The sequence below is a fragment of the Melopsittacus undulatus genome, chromosome 12, assembly GCF_012275295.1.
Source record: "Melopsittacus undulatus isolate bMelUnd1 chromosome 12, bMelUnd1.mat.Z, whole genome shotgun sequence".
Classification (NCBI taxonomy): Eukaryota; Metazoa; Chordata; class Aves; order Psittaciformes; family Psittaculidae; genus Melopsittacus; species Melopsittacus undulatus.
The window spans coordinates 2,128,501-2,149,665 of record NC_047538.1 but is presented as its reverse complement, the minus strand read 5'-3'; the positions used below and the strand labels follow the sequence as shown (position 1 = coordinate 2,149,665).

Sequence of the window (21,165 nt, the reverse complement as noted above, 5' to 3'; positions counted from 1 at the left end):
AATAACACATGCTAATACTAATCCACTTCTGTAAAAGCACGTGGAGCCCTCATGCAAAGTACGCTTAAAGCAAGCACGCACTAAATGCCACCAAAATTTCACCCTTAAACTCAGCAACAATGCAGGAAGACTTGATTCTTGAATCTACAAAATTCATCCTGAAGCAGAGAGAAAAAGGGAAACAACCAGGAAATAAAATACCAAGACATCTAAATGCAGGAAGAACCGAGCAAGGCTTTACTAGTAAAGTTCTGAGCAAACAACATCAGAAGAGCTGCTCTTATTTTAGCAGATCTGTCCTAACTTATTAATTAAGCTTAAGACTCAATGTTGCTGTACTCAGACTGTTACAGGATTTTGGGCACTATAACACTGGATCTTTGGAACAGAGCCTCCGAGGCCTTTTATGGCTTAGGAGATATTGAAGATGGCAGAGATAATGGAAGCTGCTCATGTTCTGACATGTGCTGCTCTGCCAGACGGGAGTGTGTGATTACTCAATATCACTGTTTGTGTGCAGGGTGTCTTGCTGTTTCTTGTGTGCAGCATGTGAGGTGACAGTGGCCACATTATGCATGTCAGCAGCAGCAGCCTACTGTGCTCTTCACTCCATGTGGCATAAGATGAGGCTGGATGAGGAGATATCTTCCCCAGATGAGACTGTGTAGTAAAAGGTGAAAGCCACCTAAATGCTTCACCTCTTTTAACTTTGTGTCAGCTTTTACATCAGAACATTTATGGAGCAGTCCCAGTCTCACTAACACTTTCTCAGTGGAAGAAGATAAAGTCAAAAATAATTTAATTCCTTCTGGCCAAAGCTGACTCTGGAAAAAAGACTCTGGATATTCTTAGAATGAAATTGTGCTGTTTGGAGCATGTATGTAGAGGTGTTTTGTCTTACAGGTATGAAGGGGTTTTTAAACAAGTGAAAATCATGTCTATTATGTTCACTGTTTCACCAAGATCTGTAGAACCCTCACAGGAATCAGAACCATTGAAATAATACAGTCAAAGGAAAAAGTTTGACAGTTTTCTATTCCTTAGAGCAAGAGTATCAAAGGCACAAAACATTAATTGAACAGACAGTAACTGTGCCTTGTGTTCATCACTTTTGTGAGCTCTTTATGGATAGAGAGAATGCCAGTCACCCACACGGCTCCTCAGAAACATATGCATACCAGAAATACTGTGCAAACAGAACCTCAGTGTCAGACAGACATGTATGACAAAGCTCTTCTGCAAAAGCAAACAAGAGCGAGGGGAGCTCATGAACTCACTTGGGTGATGACAACCGGATTTTCTTTCAAGATGGGATCCTGCAGCAAAAGCTGGGCAAAAGTTTCTGTGCCTTCACCTCCTAGGCCATTAGCAAATGCTGTCATGGCAGGTAAGACAGCATCGGGCAGGTCCAGCCACTTCACAAAGCCCTCAATGAATCCCATCCGGAAGGAGCTGTAAGGCAAGAACTGCAGTTAATCTCCATAACTGCATATTTTGGCAGGTCTCTGGTTTCAAACATTCATCTGTTACTGTTCACACAAAAATCAAAGCACTGTAAGAAGTCAGCCGAAGGCAAATTGCTACACTAGCTGGTCAAACAAACAACCTGAACGGGGCCAGACCTTGCTTCAAGACAGGCTTTGAAGTCTAATATTGTGAAGTATGAAAGGCTTAAAGGTGTAAGAGAGAAAGTCAGTAATATTAACACCTAATGTCAAGAGGATCTTCCACTCCCCTAACTTCAGAAGACCCCACACAGAGTCTGAAACCAGCTCCATCTGAGCTGCTACATCTCCTTACTCACCCCTCGCTACCCTGTGAAATACCTTTGCTCTTCTTCAGGGAAGAGCCATGCAAGGGATATCCCACAAAGCGCGGCATAAGCAAATCTTCCCGGCTCAGCCAGCTGCTGGCTCAGAAGCACACCAGGCTCCTTTCCACCTGCCTCTCCAGCCCCACTGTGCTGCTTTGAAGCCAAAGATTTCCACTTCTCTTCTGCAGCCATTTTTACCTGCAAGAACAAAGGGAAAAGCAGAAGGAAAAAGAAATCAAAAGCAAACAGCAAACAGTTGGAAACCAGGGAGCAAAGACACAAAGTGACAGTGATTTTTCACTGTCACACTTGTCAGTGTTAAATCAAGTCTGTCAAGGGCCTGCTTGTGTATACCCCACCACATGGCACTGTGACCAAAGAAGACAACTTTCTTCAGGGACACTTTCAGTTCACCAGTTCAGCACAAAATGGGCTGACAATACTTCATGCAGCAAAAGAAGTCAAAGCTCCATTCAGGCACATCCTTCACGTGCTCATCACAAAAATCAAATGTAAAATAAAAGCTCTGCAGGGGCTGCCTGGGAAATAATTTGCCTTCTTCATCCTCAATCCAAATTGCTCCTGTTTATTTGCTGACAGCATCAAGAAAGTGGAGTCCAGCTGCAGCCTCCGATGGGAAGGACATTTAATGTGCATTCAATTGCCATGCTTTGCTTGTGCCATTCTCTCCTCTATACAACCTGCCACTGCTTTGTCCCTAAACATAAGATCCCTGCACCACACAGACCTTGAGCTGAGCCAAAATCCTGTTTTTTAAAGCACAGACATTCACACTTCCAACTGAACAGCCTGTAACTGCTCCCCAGGAGCTCCCCTGGTTATACAAGAGGCTAATCAGGCTGACTGAAATCAGGAAATGTGACAACAGCTCATTTCACAATTCAATGTAAGTAACAACCTGCTCCAAAGCTTTGCTCACATCACCTGAAATGTCTACTGACTTCAAGATTCAATTGATTTCTAAGTATATTTCATTATATACTTCCTATTTAAATGTTTCGTTCCTTCCAAGCCATGTAGAAAGTGGCTAAATAGGAATCAGGAGCCTGTGACATGACAACGCATCTCAGAGGATGCAGACACCATTCACAGGAGTTTTAAAGTTCTAGAAGAAAGACATGCAGCACAGGAATGGCTCTTCTTAAACATGCAGATTTGGTTATGTGCATGCTGTCTGTCACTAGGAAAGGTGTCTGTCTGCCTTCCCACTCAAATATGAATTGGAGGCGATTTGTGGTTCTCAAGGCTAGCAGTATTTAACTGCTGAGGGACACACACAAAGCTAATTCAGCACTCCAGGGCCAATGGTTATCCTAACTCATGCCCCTGTCTGCAGGAGAGCTCAGCCCCAGTGCAACACAGACCTGATACCTCCTGGTGCCATCCATGCCTCAAGGCTAAGGCATCTCAGTGCATTTCCATGGAAACATCACATTCCAGCAACATGGCAGCACAAAGTCCACAGGAGTGAACTAACTGTTCTTTCCAACTAGAGAAGGGAAGGGCCAGATTAGGCTCCTCAATCCACTGGAGTGCCAACCTCCACACCCAGGAGCTGCAGAGGTGGTGCAAGCCATTCATCTGTGCCTTCTAGAATCTTCCTACAAAATCCCAGCGTTGATTTACTACCTCAGGAGCTCCGAAGCCTGTATTTGGACTCCCAAATCCATTTCACATCATTTGCTAGGTTCTGATCTTCCTAAACCATCCAGACTTACAGAGCAATTTGCCTGGAAGTATTCCAACATGCAAAAGTTTCAATAACTTTACAATTACTTGGCATGTCTACTCACCTTTGGACATAGATTAGCTTAGTATGGGAGACAAAACCCCCTTTCTTGCTGTGATAGATTTATTGATCTGTTAACACAGGCTCATATGAAAAGTGAAGCAGCTAAAAAGGATGGTCCAGAAAGAGTACAAGTGTTTAACCTTGCTTCCTGGTAACATAAAGGGTACGATCAGTTATGTAGTGACACCAGAGCAGCTTCCTGCATGCAACTTTATTGCTGTTATGCAACAAATAATTAATGATGCTGAACATCTAGCTGAAAGAATTTACTCAGAGGATGCTCTGATGGGCAAGCTTGATGAGTGTCCCTCAAAAGAGGCATCTATTTCTTCATATATACCTAGGAAAAAATAGGCTTGGAGTAAGTATAAAGGCATAAAAGGGGAAAAAGTGATTTAGTAAAGAAAACTTGAGCCATAAATTGTGCTACTAATTCAAGATGAGGGAATGGAGAGCTAGAAATACAGTCCAGAAGTTATTTACAGCTTGTGGCACCGGAATTCACATCTCTGGCTCCAGCACTGTGGTTCAGCAGTCAACAGCATCGCCATAGTCAGAATCATCACTTGAAAGAGAAATTTGTTATCACTTCCAACGCTGACTTCTCACAGCACCTTTTCTTGAGAGGTGCCGTGTTTTACACAGTGGCTGCCATAGTCCTGTTTTAGAAGCAGGAAAATAAACCTTTTATGGATCTGAAGCTGTACAAAACACACGTTCCCTACTGCTGGGAAAAGGAATGTAGAGATGTTGGCATCTCTGTCCTGAATTATGGCAAAAGCGACCGAACTGCTGACACATTGGTCTCCAAGAGCTTCAGAAGGGCTGGAGCAGCTCTGCTCTGGAGCCAGGCTGAGAGAGCTGGGCTGGGGCAGCCTGGACAAGAGAAGGCTCCTGAAGGGGAGACCTGAGAGCAGCTCCAGTGCCTAAAGGGGCTGCAGGAAAGCTGGAGAGGGGCTTGGGACAAGGGCCTGTAGGGACAGGCCAAGGGGAATGGCTTGAACCTGCCCGAGGGGAGGCTGAGCTGAGCTCTGAGGCAGAAGCTGTTCCCTGTGAGGGTGCTGAGGCGCTGGCACAGGGTGCCCAGAGAAGCTGTGGCTGCCCCATCCCTGGCAGTGTTCAAGGCCAGGTTGGACACAGGGGCTTGGAGCAGCTGCTCCAGTGGAAGGGGTCCCTGCCCGTGGGAGGGGTTGGAGCTGGAGGAGCTTTTAAGGTCCTTTCCAACACACACCAGCCTGGGATACAGACAGTGCTGCCAAGACGCAAATGTAAAAGAGAGATCAGATGGGACAAGGAGAAGCCAAAAGCTTGAGCTGTCACAAAACCGAGTGCGTTTGATGCAGGACGCTTACAGCAGCAGTGCCTGAGGAGCGATGATCAAAGCTGTGGAGAGGGAGGTGCCCAGAATCACTAAAACACGAAGGAAACCCTTCAGCTGTGAGGAACACCATCGCCACAGCTGCCGATATTCACTTTTACCTCACGTCTTTTGTGTCTGTAACTCCTGCTGCTAACGTACGGGCTGCTTTTGACAGCAAGCCGCACCTCTGACAATCATTGAGGAGAGCATCAGCCCCGGCAGCAGGCAGCACAGAGCGCTCCAAGCGGAGAGTCCGGTCCCGTCCCGTCCGCTCGCTCCTCAGCCCTGGGGCTGCTCCCAACCGTGCCGAGCCCCGAGCCCCCGGCCAGGACCCGACCTCCTCCCGGCCCCGTCCCAGCCCGGAGCCGCCGCGGGGTTTCCGCCGCCTCCCCCCGCCCCTTCCTGCCTTGCCCGCCACGCAGTCTGCGTAGAGGCTCTGCTGTTCAGGCCCAGAGTCCCTTACGCGATCTGCGTAGTGAGGTGCGTCGTTAGCGGAGCCGCCTCGGACTGAGATGATGGTAGCGGCTTGGGGTCCCGTACCCAGCTCCTCCATGGGGCGGGTGGTGGGTCCATGCCCATCATGGGATGGGGGAGCTCAGCTCTTCCTTCACAGCTCACCTTTACCTGCAGTCTTTGGCCTTGTCCACCACCTCAGTGGCCCATCCAGGTACCAGCCTTTTTGTTTCCTTTAAAGCCTCCCTTGCTGAAGGAGGGCAGCAGAGAGAAGCAGGGACGTGTTTGGTGAAGCTGCTGGTAGGCCCCTGTCCTGAGGTTTATTTGCCACCTCCATGAAGAACAGATTGGGGTCTCTGAGGGTTTCCTTGAGGAGAGGGAAGGATTTGGTGTTGTGCTGTTACTGGGTGGGATCCCAAAGATGTGATCAGAAGCTGAAATATGTGCATGTGTGTGTGTGTTCATACATGTACTCATTGAGCAATGCATATGAAATCACAGAATCCCAGGCTGGTTTGGGATGGGAAGGACCTTAAAGCTCCTCCAGCTCCAACCCCTGCCACAGGCAGGGACCCCTTCCACTGGAGCAGCTGCTCCAAGCCCCTGTGTCCAACCTGGCCTTGAACACTGCCAGGGATGGGGCAGCCACAGCTTCTCTGGGCACCCTGTGCCAGCGCCTCAGCACCCTCACAGGGAACAGCTTCTGCCTTATCTCCAACCTGAACTTCCCCTGTTTCGGTTGCAAATCGGTTTCTTCTGGTAGCAGCAGGGTTACTGGCCCAGGCTTTGCTCGATGTGATGAATTGGCCTTGCAGAAATCCTTACGCTGTGCAGTTAGTTCAGGTGCTCAAGCATAAGGATTTTGAGGCTTTTAAGAAGTTAATTTGCTAAAGAGGAGTCTTAGCTGTAACCCCAAGTTCAGTGTGCATTTTTGGAGAAATCAGTGGGTTTTTTCAAGGAAAGGAGAGCAGTTTTTCTGTGTGATAAGCAACACTAGTTGGGTTGCTTGGTAGCTGGGTAACTGATGGATACTTGAAAATGTGCTATGTGGGACTTACTTATAAATAAATGTTGTAAATAGTCTGGGTTCTGGTTATGAGATGATTTCAGTTATGCCAAATATCTTGTGCTGATTGGTTGCTACTAACATTAGACCCCCTCAGGTTTACTCACACAAGTGCTCACGTTCCATAGAGACATTTGCAGCATTGTCACAGAGTTGTTAAAGGTGACACTGAAGCTCAGAAGGTGAGTTCTGGTGATCCCAGTTATGATGCAGAAGGGATCTACTTTACCTGTGACTTTGGTAACTGCAGAATGCGATGGACAAGTTGCAAATGGTTCCCAACAAGCAAGGAATTGTCTGGACACAAATCTGTGTTCTCAGACCAGGATCTGCTAATTAGTTTCTTGTAGATTTGACAGTTCTGTGTGTGAAGACCTAAAATTCTCTGTGTACAGAATGTGAGCGATATGGAAGTGTGAAATGTGTTATTTTTGCCTGCCTCTAGCTGAGTGATAACACAGAAGAGCTGTTAAAAGTGGACCAAAACATGAGCTGTGTGGAATAAGAATTAGGAGTGAGTTTTACCAGATGTTGTTAACTCGGAATCTCATTATAGAGTTTAATAGGAGTCAAAGCCCGCACAATTATGGATAATTTAAAGTTCTGTGGATAAAGTGAGACTTCTACATTTAACAGCAATTGAGAACACCTACACTTGGAATCTTTAAGGCACCTGTCTTACTCCTTATATAAGGAACTAGTGACTCTAGTGGGCGATGGTGGTTCTGGTTCTTGAGGAAAAGCCTGATAAGGGATTGGGGTGGGAGAAGTGGCTTTGGGAAGGGTGCTGTAGGTAGAGGCAGAGTGGGAGCACAGCATGACAAAAGGAGAGGTGTATTTTAACACTCATTTGTGTCTGTGCATTGTTAAACAAAGCACCTTTGTTTAGGATTTTGTCTATACAGACTATAAACCTTAAATACTGCTGTCATGTGCTGTCTTTGTAAATCCCAGTTCTCAGATAGGATCACAGAATCAACCAGGTTGGAAAAAACCTTTAAGGTCATCATGTCCAGCCATTAACCCAGCAATAGTTATGCAGTTTGTCAGGTACAGCTGAATGTTGCTGCCTGGGTCCATTTCTCATTATGAAGCTCTCTCTCTTAAGCTGCAGCCTGTCAACTAATCACTCTCCAAAACTGGGAGCCAGCTAGGTAAGACAAGCAGGGCAAAGTAATTGAGGGCTGAAATCTTGCTAAAGACTGGCATGAATGAAACAAATCAAGCAAATCCTTTACGTTTTGGGCTAGGAATACAATTCTGTTGGCCTTCTCTCCAGAAACTTAGTTGCTGCTTCAAAGATTTCCATTGTCATCGAGCCTTATCTTGTCAGATAAGAATCAACAGATACTTTACGTTTGGGGCTAACAATACAATTCTGTTGGCCTTTTCTCCAGAAACTTAATTGCTGCTTTGAAGATTTGCATTGTCATCGAGCCTGATGACTGCCACCATCATCTCTGAACTCTGAACTGCTGGTTGTCAGTGGCTCTCGAGGCTGAAGAAACATTTCAGTTGGACTGCTGCATGCAAGCTTGGAAGCAGCAGGGTGTAAACCTGGATTTCCATGGCTGATAGTCTTCCTGTGTGAATCCACAGGGGTTCTTTCAGAGGGCCAGTCTCTTCCTTCCCACTGGTGTATGCTGCCTTGAGGGGAGCCCTTTTACTGGCCTTTTATTTTGGCACTGTAGAAACTAGCGTCATCAAATCGAATGAGAGTGATGCAGAAGACAAGGGATGTTGCCCCTCAAATCATTCTGTTTCTTGACTGATGATGGCAAACAGATACTATTTGCAACACACACATCCTTCTGGAGTCAGTGGTGGTTGGTGTCTGGTTGGTTTCTTAAGCAAAGTTACCCAAGTTTTGTCTTACTTCTTTTTAATTTGGATCACTTTATGGCTCTAGTCCAGATCATCTTTGTCATCTTATCTTTAGGATAATCTGTTCCTTACTTGCTATGTATGAGATCAGTGTTCTGTAGCCATTAGCACACAGTTTTCCCTTACCCCGTTGATGTGTTCATGCATGCTACATCTAGGCCAATATTAACACATTTGTTACAAACCTTTAGAGTACCAGTCACTCACTAGTGTTGGTGAAGGAAGCTCAACAAGAAACTTTTCTGTGAGCTGAGACACTTGCCAAGAGTTCCTGAACTGATTTTCAGTACAGCTGAGTCTGTGTTTGGAATAATACAGTATTTGGATTTCAAACTACCTGCTTTTTCCCAACTGAAACCCCTTTTTTCTGGTTGGTCATTAGGAAATGTTGCTACATGTGTACTCTTCAAGGGGGTAGTGGCTGTCCAAATAGATGAGGGGGGGAAAAAGCATTTCTTGCCCTTAAGGTTTGTGTTGTTAGGCAGAAAACTGACCTGGTTTTCCCAAGGCTTCAGGAGGACAACAGCTCCTTACCCTCTCAGTCTCAACTGGTTTATCTACAGGTGAGACACTGAGTATATTTGTATACTGAGTAACTGCAGAACATCGGTTTCCATTCTTATCAAACACAAACATTTACCAGAGGCTGGATCCAAGGTCTGCTGAGATCTGTGGTACTCTTAAAAGTGTGACAGAACTGGGGCAATCCCCTAAGTTTTGTATTTTCTTTGCAACTAAGTGTTTTTTTAAATAAAGGAAAACACCAACACGTTACTGCTTTGCTTTACTCCCCAACTCAGATGTGCTGACTCCTTAATACACTTCTCAGCTGTAGTTTCTGTCACTGAGGAAGCTGAAATGTCTTGGTATTAATTTAGGTGAGGAATCAAAACACAGTATGCAATTAATGAATACTTTCAAACTTTTAATGGACATATTCCATATAAAAATATCGTGTGTAGTATCTCATAGCAGTTGGTCTGGGGGAGCCTCTTCAGGGGCAGTGTCCTACGTGATGTAAAGAGGAGAAGAGAGGTGATGCAGATAGCCAGATAAAAGAATTCATGTGAGAGGAACTGTTTCTGTGCTGAATCACGTGGAGAATTTGGATGGTCCTGAGCTTTGAGAGCCTTGCCCTTGCAAGCTGCAGACTCACAATTAGGAGTGTTGATTGTGCCTCTTCCTCTCCAATGCAGTGTGCAGCTTAAAATGGTATCAACTGACATCCCCTTTTCCCAGTCCCTGTGCCACAGGCACTTGGGCAGTGATAGGGATTCCAGTGATCATGTGTGTTAAAGCCTCTCTCATCCCCTGAGGCTGGGCACCCAGTCCCTGAGGTAGCAGTCCTTTTTCCCCACAGTCTCCCAAGAAAAGGTGTACGTGTGCTAAGAGTGAGAAAAACACAGCCATGGGATTTTCACAGGACATCATCTCTCAGATTCAGATAATGTTCTGTAGTGCTGATCAGGAGAGGACACAAGAACAAAGAGACAAAAACAAACTGATGAGACAGCTTTGCAGGCAGGACCAGTCCATTGTTGGTTCACGCTATAGCAGTGATGTGTGTCTCTTTGTGGCAGGAGGTGAGCAAGTCCCTGTTAGACCTCCAGTAGAATTTAGGAGTGCAGCAAAGTACCACAGAGATGACCACCCCCAAAGCAAGCATGAGACAAACCACCCATTTTATCAGCCCAGAGTATATAAAGGGGAGGATGAGGATGGTGAGGATCACCCCCAGCAGCAGGAGCAGCACAAGTCTCTGCACAGCCAACCTGTTGTCTGCTGGAACGCTTTCATCTCTGTAGAGCAAGTCTTGGCTGGTCCAAGTCCAGCTATTGCTGTCTAGCCCTATGGCAGGAACATGCACCTCAGGATGTGAACTTTGGGTTTCCAAGAGCTCCATGATGTCTTCTTTGTTCTGAAGTGTGCGAATGAGTCCTCCTGACACACAAGTGGCTTTTCGGCACAGGGGACAGGTGATCATCCAGGCATTCCCATCTTTCCTGAGGATCAGCTTGAGGCACACCGCACAGAAGGCATGCTGGCAGTCCAGGAGCTTGGGCACTCTGTACATGTTGTACTTGTTAAAGCAAACCAGGCAGTCCAGGTCAATAGATGTGGTTGAACACTGGTGGTTCAAACCATGTCCTTCAGGATAGTTTCTGTTTGTTAGCACAAGAGACACTGAGCTGGGACAGTCTCCTTCCAAAACTGCTGGTTCAGAGGCATCAGGACTGTCTTGCTCCGTGCCTGAAGGTCTCTCCAGTTCTTTAACACATTCTTCAGTGAATCCCAGGCTCTTCACGTCCTCTTTTTGGGGTCCTGCTCTACTCATTCCTGCAGCACATTCCACAGCAGGTGCAGGACTCTGTTCTTCAGCCTGTGGTGTTTCAGGAGCTGTGGATCCAAGGTCCTTGTTCAGCTTGTCAGTGAATTTCTCCATGGAGATACACGTCAGTGCAGTTTTTCTCCACTTAGCTGAAGGATCTGCTGAGTTTCTGGCTCCTTTTATGTGTTGCTTTATTCCTGTTGTAGGCATGATTGGTTAGTGACAGCTTTCAGCATGTTGTGCTCCTCCAATATGATGTTTTTATGAGATGGGGACCTGAGTTAATCAGTAACTTCGTGGCCAAGACATTTTACAAGGGCTGGTAATCTCGCGGAGCAATTTCTGTCCAGAAGCAGACCCCATGGCATTAGCAGGCTGCAGCTTTGCTCACTGTGATAGTCAGACTCTGTCATTATTACTATATGAGTATTTTAAGTTGAACACAGTTTAATTGGTCTCTATGCACTGCTTTGCTTGACAGTAGGGGGCTCAGAGGAATGATTTGCTGTTAACACTGGTTGTAGGGCTTTGATTACAGAGAGCAATTCTGAGCTCTCTGGGTAGGAAATATGCTCTTGCTTTAGCAGCACCCACTATCCTCGAGCTGTTACTCTGCAGCACAACAGAAAGATTGAGATTATCAATGTTGAGTGTTGAATGTCTGACTATTACCAACTCTTTTATCTAAGGAGCATCCATGATGGAGCTTCACCAGAGGCTGCAGGTGCAAACCGAAGCACGATGTAGGCTCATGTTGGATCTCACAGGATCCATGAGAGAGCTGTAAATTAGAAGTAAGGTTCATGTCCTGGTAGGATGATCTTTACTGGCATTCACAGGACCTCATGTGCTCAGGAATACCATGTTGATAGGTGGGTTTGTGAATATTCATCTCATCTGAAACAGATAAAGCTGGATCACAATCCCTCAGTCTCTAATTTCTTTCTACCTTTTTATTTTGAGGGGTAAAATGCAGCTGGGTTCTCAGTAAGAATTCTAAGGAAGGAAAGAAGATAGAAAAGGAAGGATCACTAATACTGAAAAGCTGGATGAGGTCATCATTCCTGGTAGAAGATACCCCATACCGTGTCTGTACCCTCAGATGCACCCAAGCACTCAGGCTAACACTGTGCCTCCACGTACCAGCCGCTCCCTCCAGCAGAGGAGCAGCAGAAAGAAATGGAACAACTGCAATTTAGGAGGTCAAGGCGTTCAGGAAGAGATTAATCTCCTGAACCAGAGATTAGATTAGGGGATGAGGTGAGAAGAGCTTGTTCACTGCTGAGAAATAGTAGGAGCTTTGTCGTAAGCAAGCTTCATAAAAGTGCTTGGGTGTTCCTGCTGTATTTCTGCTGATGTGTTTGATGGACTTGTGGGTGACTCCGAATTATTAGGAGCCTGAAGATCATAGAATCCCAGAGTGGTTTGTGTTGGAAAGGACCTTAAAGCTCCTCCAGCTCCAACCCCTGCCACGGACAGGGACCCCTTCCACTGCAGCAGCTGCTCCAAGCCCCTGTGTCCAACCTGGCCTTGAACACTGCCAGGGATGGGGCAGCCACAGCTTCTCTGGGCACCCTGTGCCAGCGCCTCAGCACCCTCACAGGGAAGACCTTCTGCCTCAGAGCTCATCTCAGTCTCCCCTCGGGCAGGTTCAAGCCATTCCCCTTGGCCTGTCCCTACAGGCCCTTGTCCCAAGCCTCTCTCCAGCTTTCCTGCAGCCCCTTTAGGCACTGGAGCTGCTCTCAGGTCTCCCCTTCAGGAGCCTTCTCTTGTCCAGGCTGCCCCAGCCCAGCTCTCTCAGCCTGGCTCCAGAGCAGAGTTGCTCCAGCCCTCGCAGCATCTCTTTGGCCTCCTCTGGACTTGCTCAAGCAGGTCCAAGATCTTTCACTTGCAGAAGGGAGACTCGCTTGCAGTGCAGGGTTGGCTGGAAGCTGGCTGGTGAGATGCAAGACTCATTTATGTTGGAAACCAGGAAAATTTTCTGTTGGATTTCACATACCTCTTTATTACTTAGTTAAAGCTGTTAGAAGATCTGGGAAAGCAGCAGCCAGACCTGCCACTTCTACAGTGCTTTAGAAGCCTCAAATGCAGTCTTGTCAGTTCCAAAATGGAAATGTCTTAAAATTTACTGATTCTTAATTATTAGAACATCATGAAACCATCTCACAGATGTTGGGAAGATGTAACAGACACCAGGAGGGGGCAGCTGCACTCGTGATTGGAGGGGTTTGAAACCAGGTGGGATGAATCCTGTTCTGGGAACTTGGAGCAGTTAGAGACGTGGTTATTTTGCTACAGACCCCTGTGAGGATGGCTCACTGGAGGGAATGGGAGGTATGTTGTGGTTTGGTGAGTCCTCAGGCTTTCTGGGGACCCAAGCGGTGGAAGTGTGATCTTGTTGGGAGCTGTGCATTCAGGCTGTGGTTTCGGCACTGCTGTTCCAACACTGCGATCCCTCTGCCTTGGTTTCAGTTGTTCACATTGGAGTAAAGATGCCTGCTCAGTGTTGTCCCACACTCCAGCCAGGTGTCAAAGGCTCTGCCCTAATTTTGACTCAGTTTTGTGCTTGGTAGTCCTGGCGTGGTGCAGGTTGCACTCAACTGCATTGCCTGCAGCCTGTTCATTCAAAATATGTCATTGCTCATTTGCAGTCAGCGTGAGCACTCCTCGTGCTTTCCCGCTCTCAATATGTTTGCCTAAGAAAATGTGTCTAAGGAATGCCTTGTGGATTTGTTTATGACAGGAAATGGATATAAGGGAGCAGTTGTGTCATTCCAGAGTAAAACACTCGCTTGCCATACGGCTGGAGTGCAATAATATACACAGCATCCATGTAGATACCGATGATAGTCCCGTGTGCTCAGACTGTTGTGACAATAGGCTCTTCCCAGCAGAGTGAGTCAGGAATAACATGTAATTCCAGTATGCTCATGGTGGAGGATGGATTCTCCAGCTGCTCATTGTGGTGAAGCAGGAGGATGCAGGGAATCCTCCCCAGGTGCTGTGCTCTGGTCGAGCTCCATCTTCTTTCTGTGCCCCTTCTGCAGCCTGGCAGGTTCCTCTTGGAACTGGGGGATCTAGGACATGAGGGCTCCGCATGGGATGTGTGTTACACTGAACTGTTCCAGCTGCCCTGTTCTACCAGCCATGTTCCCGTGGTGTCACCTCATGGGTAGGCAGCTGTCGCCTCGTCCTTCATCTCCTTTTCCAGGTCCTGTTGATGTGGTTGGTTGGCATCGAGTGGACACAGTCTGCTCGGGATGACCTGCTCGGGATGGAGAAGAGAGTGAAGGTCCCCACGCATGGGTGGATGCAGCGGTGGGATGGAGGCGTGCTGGGACAGCAGGGAGAGGCTCGGGGGGCTGTGGCTGTGATCCCAAGGGAATTCCTCTGCTTCCCCCCCCCCCCCCCCAGCCTAATCCAGCTCCTCCTGGAGGGATCCACCAGGGGGCAGCAGCGCGGAGGGCGGCGCTCTGGCCGCTAGGTGCAGCTCTCAGTAGTGCTGTGGCCACGTGAGGGGTGGTTGGCGCAGGCGCAGTGCGATGTCCCGTAAAGTGGCGGTTAAGGCCCGGCCCGGTGCCGGTGCCGGTGCCGCAGCCGGCCGGGCTCGCAGGACCCGGCAGAACCCCGGCAAGCCGGGCCCGGGCCCGGGCCCTGCTCCGGGCGGCGGCCTCGCACGGCAGCTCTGGGCCCTCGGCCTCAAGCTGCGGGAGGTGCCGGGCGATGGGTGAGCACCCCAGGGCCGGCGGTTCACGGGTGGTGGCAGCCCGTGTCCTGGTGCTGCGAGCGGTCCCCGCGCGGTGGAGCGGGCTCGGGGCTGCACGGGAGTGAGGGTGTCCCCGGTGCACCCCGCGGGTCAGGAGGCTCTGCTGGGGGGTTGTGCCCCCTGGGGCTGCTGGTCCCAGGCCTTACCGCGGGGGCTGGGGCTCTGCTGGCACGGCCAGTGTGCAAGGGGAGGTGCGGAAGTGTGGGGCAGAAGGGGCATTAGATTTGTCTGCTGAGGGGTTGCTGAGCGGGTCATGGGGCTGCCCGTGGCTGCATTGTGTTCTGTATAGAAAAAAAAAGCTATATTAATAATTTATTTAGAAAAAAAAGTAGGCTATAATACTAGGTCCTAGTCAACAAGTTATCCCAAGGAACTTGCATTTTATGCAGTATCTTCAGCTGCGCATGAATTTTGCACTTGGATAAAAACATGAAAGAAGTGCTGTTGGCTTCAGCTCCAGCCATCACTGGCCTGTGAAACTGAGTGGTCAAGCAGCTCTAGATTTTCTGTTCACCATACAAGCACAGTTTCCCAGTGTGCTCCTGCAGAATGTGTACAAGAAGCAGCATTTTGCAGTTCAGGAGGCAGGGAGGCTGGAGTTTAGAAGAGAAAACGGCTCAGTGCCTGTTTAAGACAGCTGAGCCCAGCACTATTCATCAGTACAGCAAAGAGAGGATCCAGAGAAGGGACACAAAAATCATCCAAGGGATGGAGCACCTCTGCTATGAGGAAAGGGTGAGATCTGGGGTTGTTCAGCCTGGAGAAGACTCCAGGAGACCTTATTGTGGCCTTGCAATTCTTAAAAGGGGCCCATAAGAAAGATGGAGAGAGACTTTTTAGCAGGGTCTGTTGTGACAGGACAAGGGGTGATGGGTTTAAACTAAAAGAGGGAGATTCAGGCTGGATGTGAGGAAGAAATCGTTTACTCTGAGGGTGGTGAAGCCCTGGCACAGGTTGCCCAGAGAGATGATGGATGCCTTATCCCTGGAGACATTCCAGGCCAGGCTGGATGTGGTTCTGGGCAACCTGATCTAGATAAAGACGTCCCTGCTCATTGCAGGGGTTTGGGACTGGATGAGCTTTGAAGGTCCCTTCAATCCAAACCATTCTGTGACTCTTGCTGACCTTGACTTCTGCTGTTGGAGCTGACATTCATTCAACACCTGTTCGTACAAGGAGTTCCACCAGTAGCAGCCAACAAAAGAACAAGTGATAGGTGCTGCTTCACATTCATATCCATGGGCAGAAAGAGCAGCTCTTGCCCTTGAACACCATACTCTCTGCTGCTGGACCAGTCCTTTGTTCGGCGGGTGCTCCAAGCTGTGTGTTGCACACACCAACCTCTGCTTTCTCTCCTGTAGCAACTGTTTGTTTCGGGCCCTGGGGGACCAGCTCGAGGGGCACTCACGGAACCACCTCCGCCACCGCCAGGAGACAGTGGATTACATGATCCAGCAGCGGGAGGACTTTGAGCCCTTTGTGGAGGATGATGTGCCCTTTGAGAGACACGGTATGGTCTGCACAGGGTGCTGATGGAAGGGGTGGTTGTATAATGTGGTTACATCTCATGTGAGTAGCCTCTTACTAAAGAGTTCCTCATCCCAGACCCATGGTAGGACTCCTCATTAGTGTTCAGAATCACTGAGTTTACTTTTGGGTCTGTTATGTTTCTGTCGAAAGATGAGCTGTTACGCATGCATTAACTGGGGGTGTTGGTCAATGAGAAGCACCCCATGACCTGGCTTCAGTGAGTGCTTGAGGCCAGAACCCCCCTGTGTGCTGAACTGCACCCCCAGAGCGTGAGAAGCAGCTCAGGGAGGGGATCCTGTCCCTCTGCTGGGCTCTGGGGAGACCCCCCCTGCAGCCCTGATCCAGCTCTGGGGCAGCAGCACAAGAGGGACCTGGAGCTGTTGGAGCGAGGCCAGAGGAGGCCATGGAGATGCTGCGAGGGCTGGAGCAGCTCTGCTCTGGAGCCAGGCTGAGAGAGCTGGGCTGGGGCAGCCTGGACAAGAGAAGGCTCCTGAAGGGGAGACCTGAGAGCAGCTCCAGTGCCTGAAGGGGCTGCAGAAAAGCTGGAGAGGGGCTTGGGACAAGGGCCTGTAGGGACAGGCCAAGGGGAATGGCTTGAACCTGCCAGAACAGGGGAGACTGAGATGAGCTCTTAGGCAGAAGCTGTTCCCTGTGAGGGTGCTGAGGCGCTGGCACAGGGTGCCCAGAGAAGCTGTGGCTGCCCCATCCCTGTTCAGTGTTCAAGGCCAGGTTGGACACAGGGGGTTGGAGCAGCTGCTCCAGTGGAAGGGGTCCCTGCCTGTGGCAGGGGTTGGAACTGGATGAGCTTTAAGGTCCTTTCCGACACAAACCAGTCTGATTCCATTAAATTAGTCTTGCAAATTATTTAAATTTAGGAAAATTTTGGTGAAAGAAAAGCAGAAAAAGTCAAGGAGTCAAAACCTGGTGTTTTCACAAGGAACTTGAAAGAAAGGTCTGTCTTTCCTTGAGAACTGGTGGGTGTTGAGTGGCTGATTTCTGTGGGTTCCCTTTTCTCCTTGACACTTGATATTTCCCGGAGGTATCCCAGGGGAAGTTCCAAAGCAGAACAAACCCAGCCTTTGTTCTAACAGCTTTGAGGATGTGCCATTTCTCATGCAGGTAATGCATGAAAGCACTTAGTTACTTAGCATGTGGCTGTATTCCCTCCACATTACCACAGAGCTGATGGCCTTGCATAATCTAAGGGGTTTGGAGGTTTCTGTGTCCATTTAAGGCACATTACCTTCAGATGCTGCCAAATTCTTGCCTCAGAAGTCAGTGCTTCCCAGCTAGGATTTCCTTTCCAGAATTTCCTGGGCTTGTGTTGAAGGTTCGTTCCTCATTATCCCTCCAGTGCTTTTGGAAGTGTCAGAAAAGAGGTTTCCAACTCTTCTGAATGTTTTTTCCTTCAGTTTCCAATCTGGCAAAGCCTGGTACCTTTGCTGGCAATGATGCTATTGTGGCCTTTGCAAGGAACAATCAAATGAACGTGGTTATTCATCAGCTCAACGCCCCACTCTGGCAGGTGAGAAACCAAACTTCTCTATTTTGGCCTAATTTTTAGCTGATGACTAAATAGTGTTAAAACTTCTTGATTTATTAAAAGAGAGCAGTCAGTAGCTGTGCTTAGCTGGGCAGGGTGTAGAGCTGAGCTTGATGGTCAGTCCTGGGGCAGGAAAACACTACAGGTTTTCAGAGGGAGTAAAAGACAACAGTGAATGCATGAAAGGTAAGTATGTGGTGACAGAGCAGTGTGTTTAATTTGGTTTTAAGCTACTGGCTTCAGTGGTTTGTTTCTGCCTCCTGAAGATCAGACTATGTATGACATGACTTTTCTGACAGGCATTTGAGCCAGGCTTAAGGAAGCCTCTGTACAGTAAGGTTCAGGAATAGGGAAGTGGAGGTATTGCAGAGCAGTCCTTGCAGGGTCCATCAGTTCTGCATAGGGTTTGGAATGAGGAGGTTTCTGATAGGTTCTGGGCAGGGCAGAAGATGAGAGATGTTTTAAAGCCTTCAGGCAGTGTTTAATCAGCTTCTGGAAGGGACTGTGTGGTAGGGTTTCCTCTGACAGAGGCACTGGAACAAGTGATCCACCAGGATCTTACTATTCCCCTTTTCTTGCTTTATGTGAGGAATGGGTCCATGCTCTCTCTGCATGCTTCCTGAGCAAGTGAGAACCTGTTTGCAAATCAGGATTGTGTCTGGCCCCAATTTACACAGAGAATCAAAGCAATACATAGATTAAACACAGCAATAAAGATAAAAGACCAGAGGGAAGCTCTCAGTGGTGCCTTAAACACATCTGAAACAGAGTCAGGTGGATTCCAGAACCCAAATGAGTTTAAACTCTTATTTCTGTGGCAGCCGTGGTCAGTAAGACAGATAAATAATACTGAGCTGCTTGACCTGTGAGTGTTTGGAGGTGTTGACCCTGTAGGGGAGTTCCTGGGGCTACAGTTCATGTTCTGTTACTGCTCTGAACCAGACACTCACCTCAGTGTACTTAAATCTTATTATTTTTCCATGTCCTCTTGCATAACTTAAACTCTTTCTTCCCCTCCTCATTCATTGACCTTTCCAGGCCTGGAAATACAGAGTTTGTGATGAGGTTCTGTTTTACCTGAGTGTAGTCTCGCAGTGAAGGTTTGTCTTAGGCTCTTGAGAATGGTGTAGGTGGAGAGCTGTTAGTAGCTGGAACATAGAGTCTCCTACCTACACAGAGGATACGTCAGGACATCATGAGGTGGTGACAATGTTAGCAAGTTTTTAGACTCGACTGAGCCAGGCCACCCTTTTCTCTTCATTTTCTGTACTTTGACATTTCCCCCTTTCTCTCTGCTGTGGAGCCCCAGTAAAACTTTAGGAAGATGAGATTCCAAAGAGAGCATTTCCTGACAGGCAGCTCAGGAGGATGCTTAAAGCAGATGCTGTGAATGTATCCGTTGGTCCCAACTCTAAAGCACATGGTGAGTTATCCTTTAATTTTAAGAGAACTGTTTGCATCCACCACAGCAGAACTGGAATATTCAGGGCTTCCAGCTGTTTGTCAGGCCTTGACCTGACCAGAAGCTCATGGGAGGTGGCATCTCCACATGGACTTCTTAGGGCTTTAAACACCCTTTATGTCTTCAGATAGTGACTGTAAACGCAGAGCTTCAGGTCAGCTTGAACATACAGGTTATTTTATTGGCTTTTGGGATAATTTTCTACCTTCTTTCAGTGCTTGTTCCTTTTTTTATCTGCAGCTATCTTTTAGTTACAGTTTCAGTGTGTTGTGGAAAGAGGCTTCACTGCTGAGAGCAAAATTGGCTGATTTTCAGGATAATCTTTCAAGAGCTTTGCAATGGTTTTAGATACCTGTTTAGGCCCTGGCAGAGGAGAGATGTTGAGAATAAATCTTAACTGAGTTCCAAGATGTTGAATAACTTCATAGGATAAAAGGCAGGAAGGAAGTCTTAAGTATTGAGTTGGAACTTAAAAGTGAGCAAGCATAAACCAGGTGAATGGAGAGTGTAGTTAGTGCAGCACAAAGGCTGAAAGGTGACTTGGTGTGCGTTCTGTAAGGGGGATGAGCTGATTGCCCTAAAGCAAGTATGTCTTGTTTGCTTGCTGCCATCTTCTCCAGAGAGCTGTCAGACCTTTGAACTCCTGACAGGAAAGCAGAGATCTGCAAACCCAGTGGAATTTTCTGTGTTCCTTGCAGCAGTTGGAACACTCTGTAGCTCTTAGCTGCTGGTTTGAGACATGACAATCAGGGTAGGAATTATTCTTGCATCAGTACAGATGATAGAACAGGAATTCTTTACAGAAGCTGCTGTACTTGGTGCTGATGAAAAGGGAAATGACACTGGACACAGTGGGAGCTGTCACTGAAACATGACCAGAAAACTCATGTGGAAAGTGTGGAAACTACTTCTGAGCTTTCCATTGAACTATTCTCACACCATGTTTGGTTTGTTATGATGTAACTGACCCAGGGTTGTGTATCTGGCTTCAAACATCAGCCTTGAGCTTCTGTGCTCCTATAAGCACGTCTGGGTTATTAGATCAGCTCTTCCTGTTTACAGCTGCTTTGGTAGCTCTCTTTGCTGCCATCACACAGTTTATCCTTTGCTTCAGAAAATGAATACTTTGCCAAATGTGATGGTCAAGTAGATCCCAAATGCTTATTTGATTTGCAATTGCTTTCCTTTCTTTAGATTCGTGGTACAGACAAGAGCAATGCAAGAGAACTGCACATTGCGTATCGTGACGGAGAGCACTACGACAGTGTGAGGAGGATCAATGATGATTCTGAAGCTCCAGCGTATCTTCAGATGGAGGTCGGTTATGACAGAATGACCCAAGTCAGCAGAGGGTGATAAATGCAGCTGTTTCCAATTGATTTCCTTTCATGTTTGCATTGAGACTGTGAAATGAGTTTGGTCCCTATGTTGAGCTGGAGATAGAAAAGCCCCTCAGGCTGTTGTCACTAGAGGTGTCAGCTCTCCTGAGACAGGCTGTGAAGCGTCTCAGTTACTGGGCTGGAAATCCTAGATCTGATCCTCTGATGTGGCTGTAGGTGTCTTGGAGCAACTTCACATAAATTACACACTAACGCACTTTAAATGCAAAAACAAAGGGAAGGAAGAAAAGGGTTGGAAACCAAAAAGCCATAGAACCATGGAATGGTTTGGGTTGAAGGGAGCTTAAAGCTCACCCAGTTCCAACCCCTGCCACAGGCAGGGACTCCTTCCACTGGAGCAGCTGCTCCAAGCCCCTGTGTCCAACCTGGCCTTGAACACTGCCAGGGATTGGGCAGCCACAGCTTCTCTGGGCACCCTGTGCCAGCACCTCAGCACCCTCCCAGGGAAGAGCTTGTGCCTAAGAGCTCATCTCAGTCTCCCATTGGGCAGGTTCAAGCTATTCCCCTTGGCCTGTCCCTACAGGCCCTTGTCCCAAGCCCCTCTCCAGCTTTCCTGTAGCCCCTTTAGGCCCTGGAGCTGCTCTAAGGTCTCCCTTTAAGGAGCCTTCCCAGGCTCCCCTTAAGGAGCCCATCTCCAGGCTGAGATGTCCTCTGCACATTATTGTGGGGTATTGTAATAAAATCAGTACGTCATTTAAAGAGCCAGTGATTGCTTTGTAGTAGCCAGGATCCTGTAGTACCTGAGA

At 47.9% G+C, this 21,165-nt stretch overlaps 3 protein-coding genes across 4 annotated transcripts in view; 1 reads left to right on the top strand and 2 right to left on the bottom strand.

Moving 5' to 3' along the window:
- The window catches only part of TMCO4 (transmembrane and coiled-coil domains 4), a 33,318-nt gene extending 27,972 nt beyond the window's left edge, over positions 1-5,346 (bottom strand). The window contains exons 1-3 of the mRNA XM_005145469.4: positions 5,106-5,346; positions 1,827-2,011; positions 1,278-1,452 (exon numbers count right to left, since the gene is read on the bottom strand). Coding sequence (XP_005145526.2) covers positions 1,278-1,452; positions 1,827-2,005 — 354 coding nt within the window. The 5' untranslated portion in view covers positions 2,006-2,011; positions 5,106-5,346. The remainder of the gene's footprint in view (positions 1-1,277; positions 1,453-1,826; positions 2,012-5,105) is intronic.
- The window catches only part of OTUD3 (OTU deubiquitinase 3), a 28,869-nt gene that overhangs the window by 3,403 nt on the left and 4,301 nt on the right, over positions 1-21,165 (top strand). The window contains exons 1-4 of one of the 2 annotated variants that reach the window (XM_013128128.3): positions 14,367-14,445; positions 15,846-15,994; positions 17,427-17,539; positions 20,214-20,336. In XM_013128128.3, the coding sequence (XP_012983582.3) occupies positions 15,931-15,994; positions 17,427-17,539; positions 20,214-20,336 (300 nt within the window). In that variant the 5' untranslated portion in view covers positions 14,367-14,445; positions 15,846-15,930. Of the gene's footprint in view, positions 1-14,366; positions 14,446-15,845; positions 15,995-17,426; positions 17,540-20,213; positions 20,337-21,165 lie in introns of those variants that run through there. The other variant, XM_034068176.1, reaches the window with a different exon arrangement.
- On the bottom strand, positions 9,933-10,832 carry RNF186 (ring finger protein 186). Its single transcript, XM_005145470.2, has one exon. It carries the CDS (start codon positions 10,830-10,832, stop codon positions 9,933-9,935), a length of 900 nt encoding a protein of 299 aa, XP_005145527.2.

Bases quoted from the DNA above. Each gene is read 5' to 3' on its own strand.
- RNF186 (XM_005145470.2), bottom strand. From the start codon at position 10,832: ATGGAGAAATTCACTGACAAGCTGAACAAGGACCTTGGATCCACAGCT.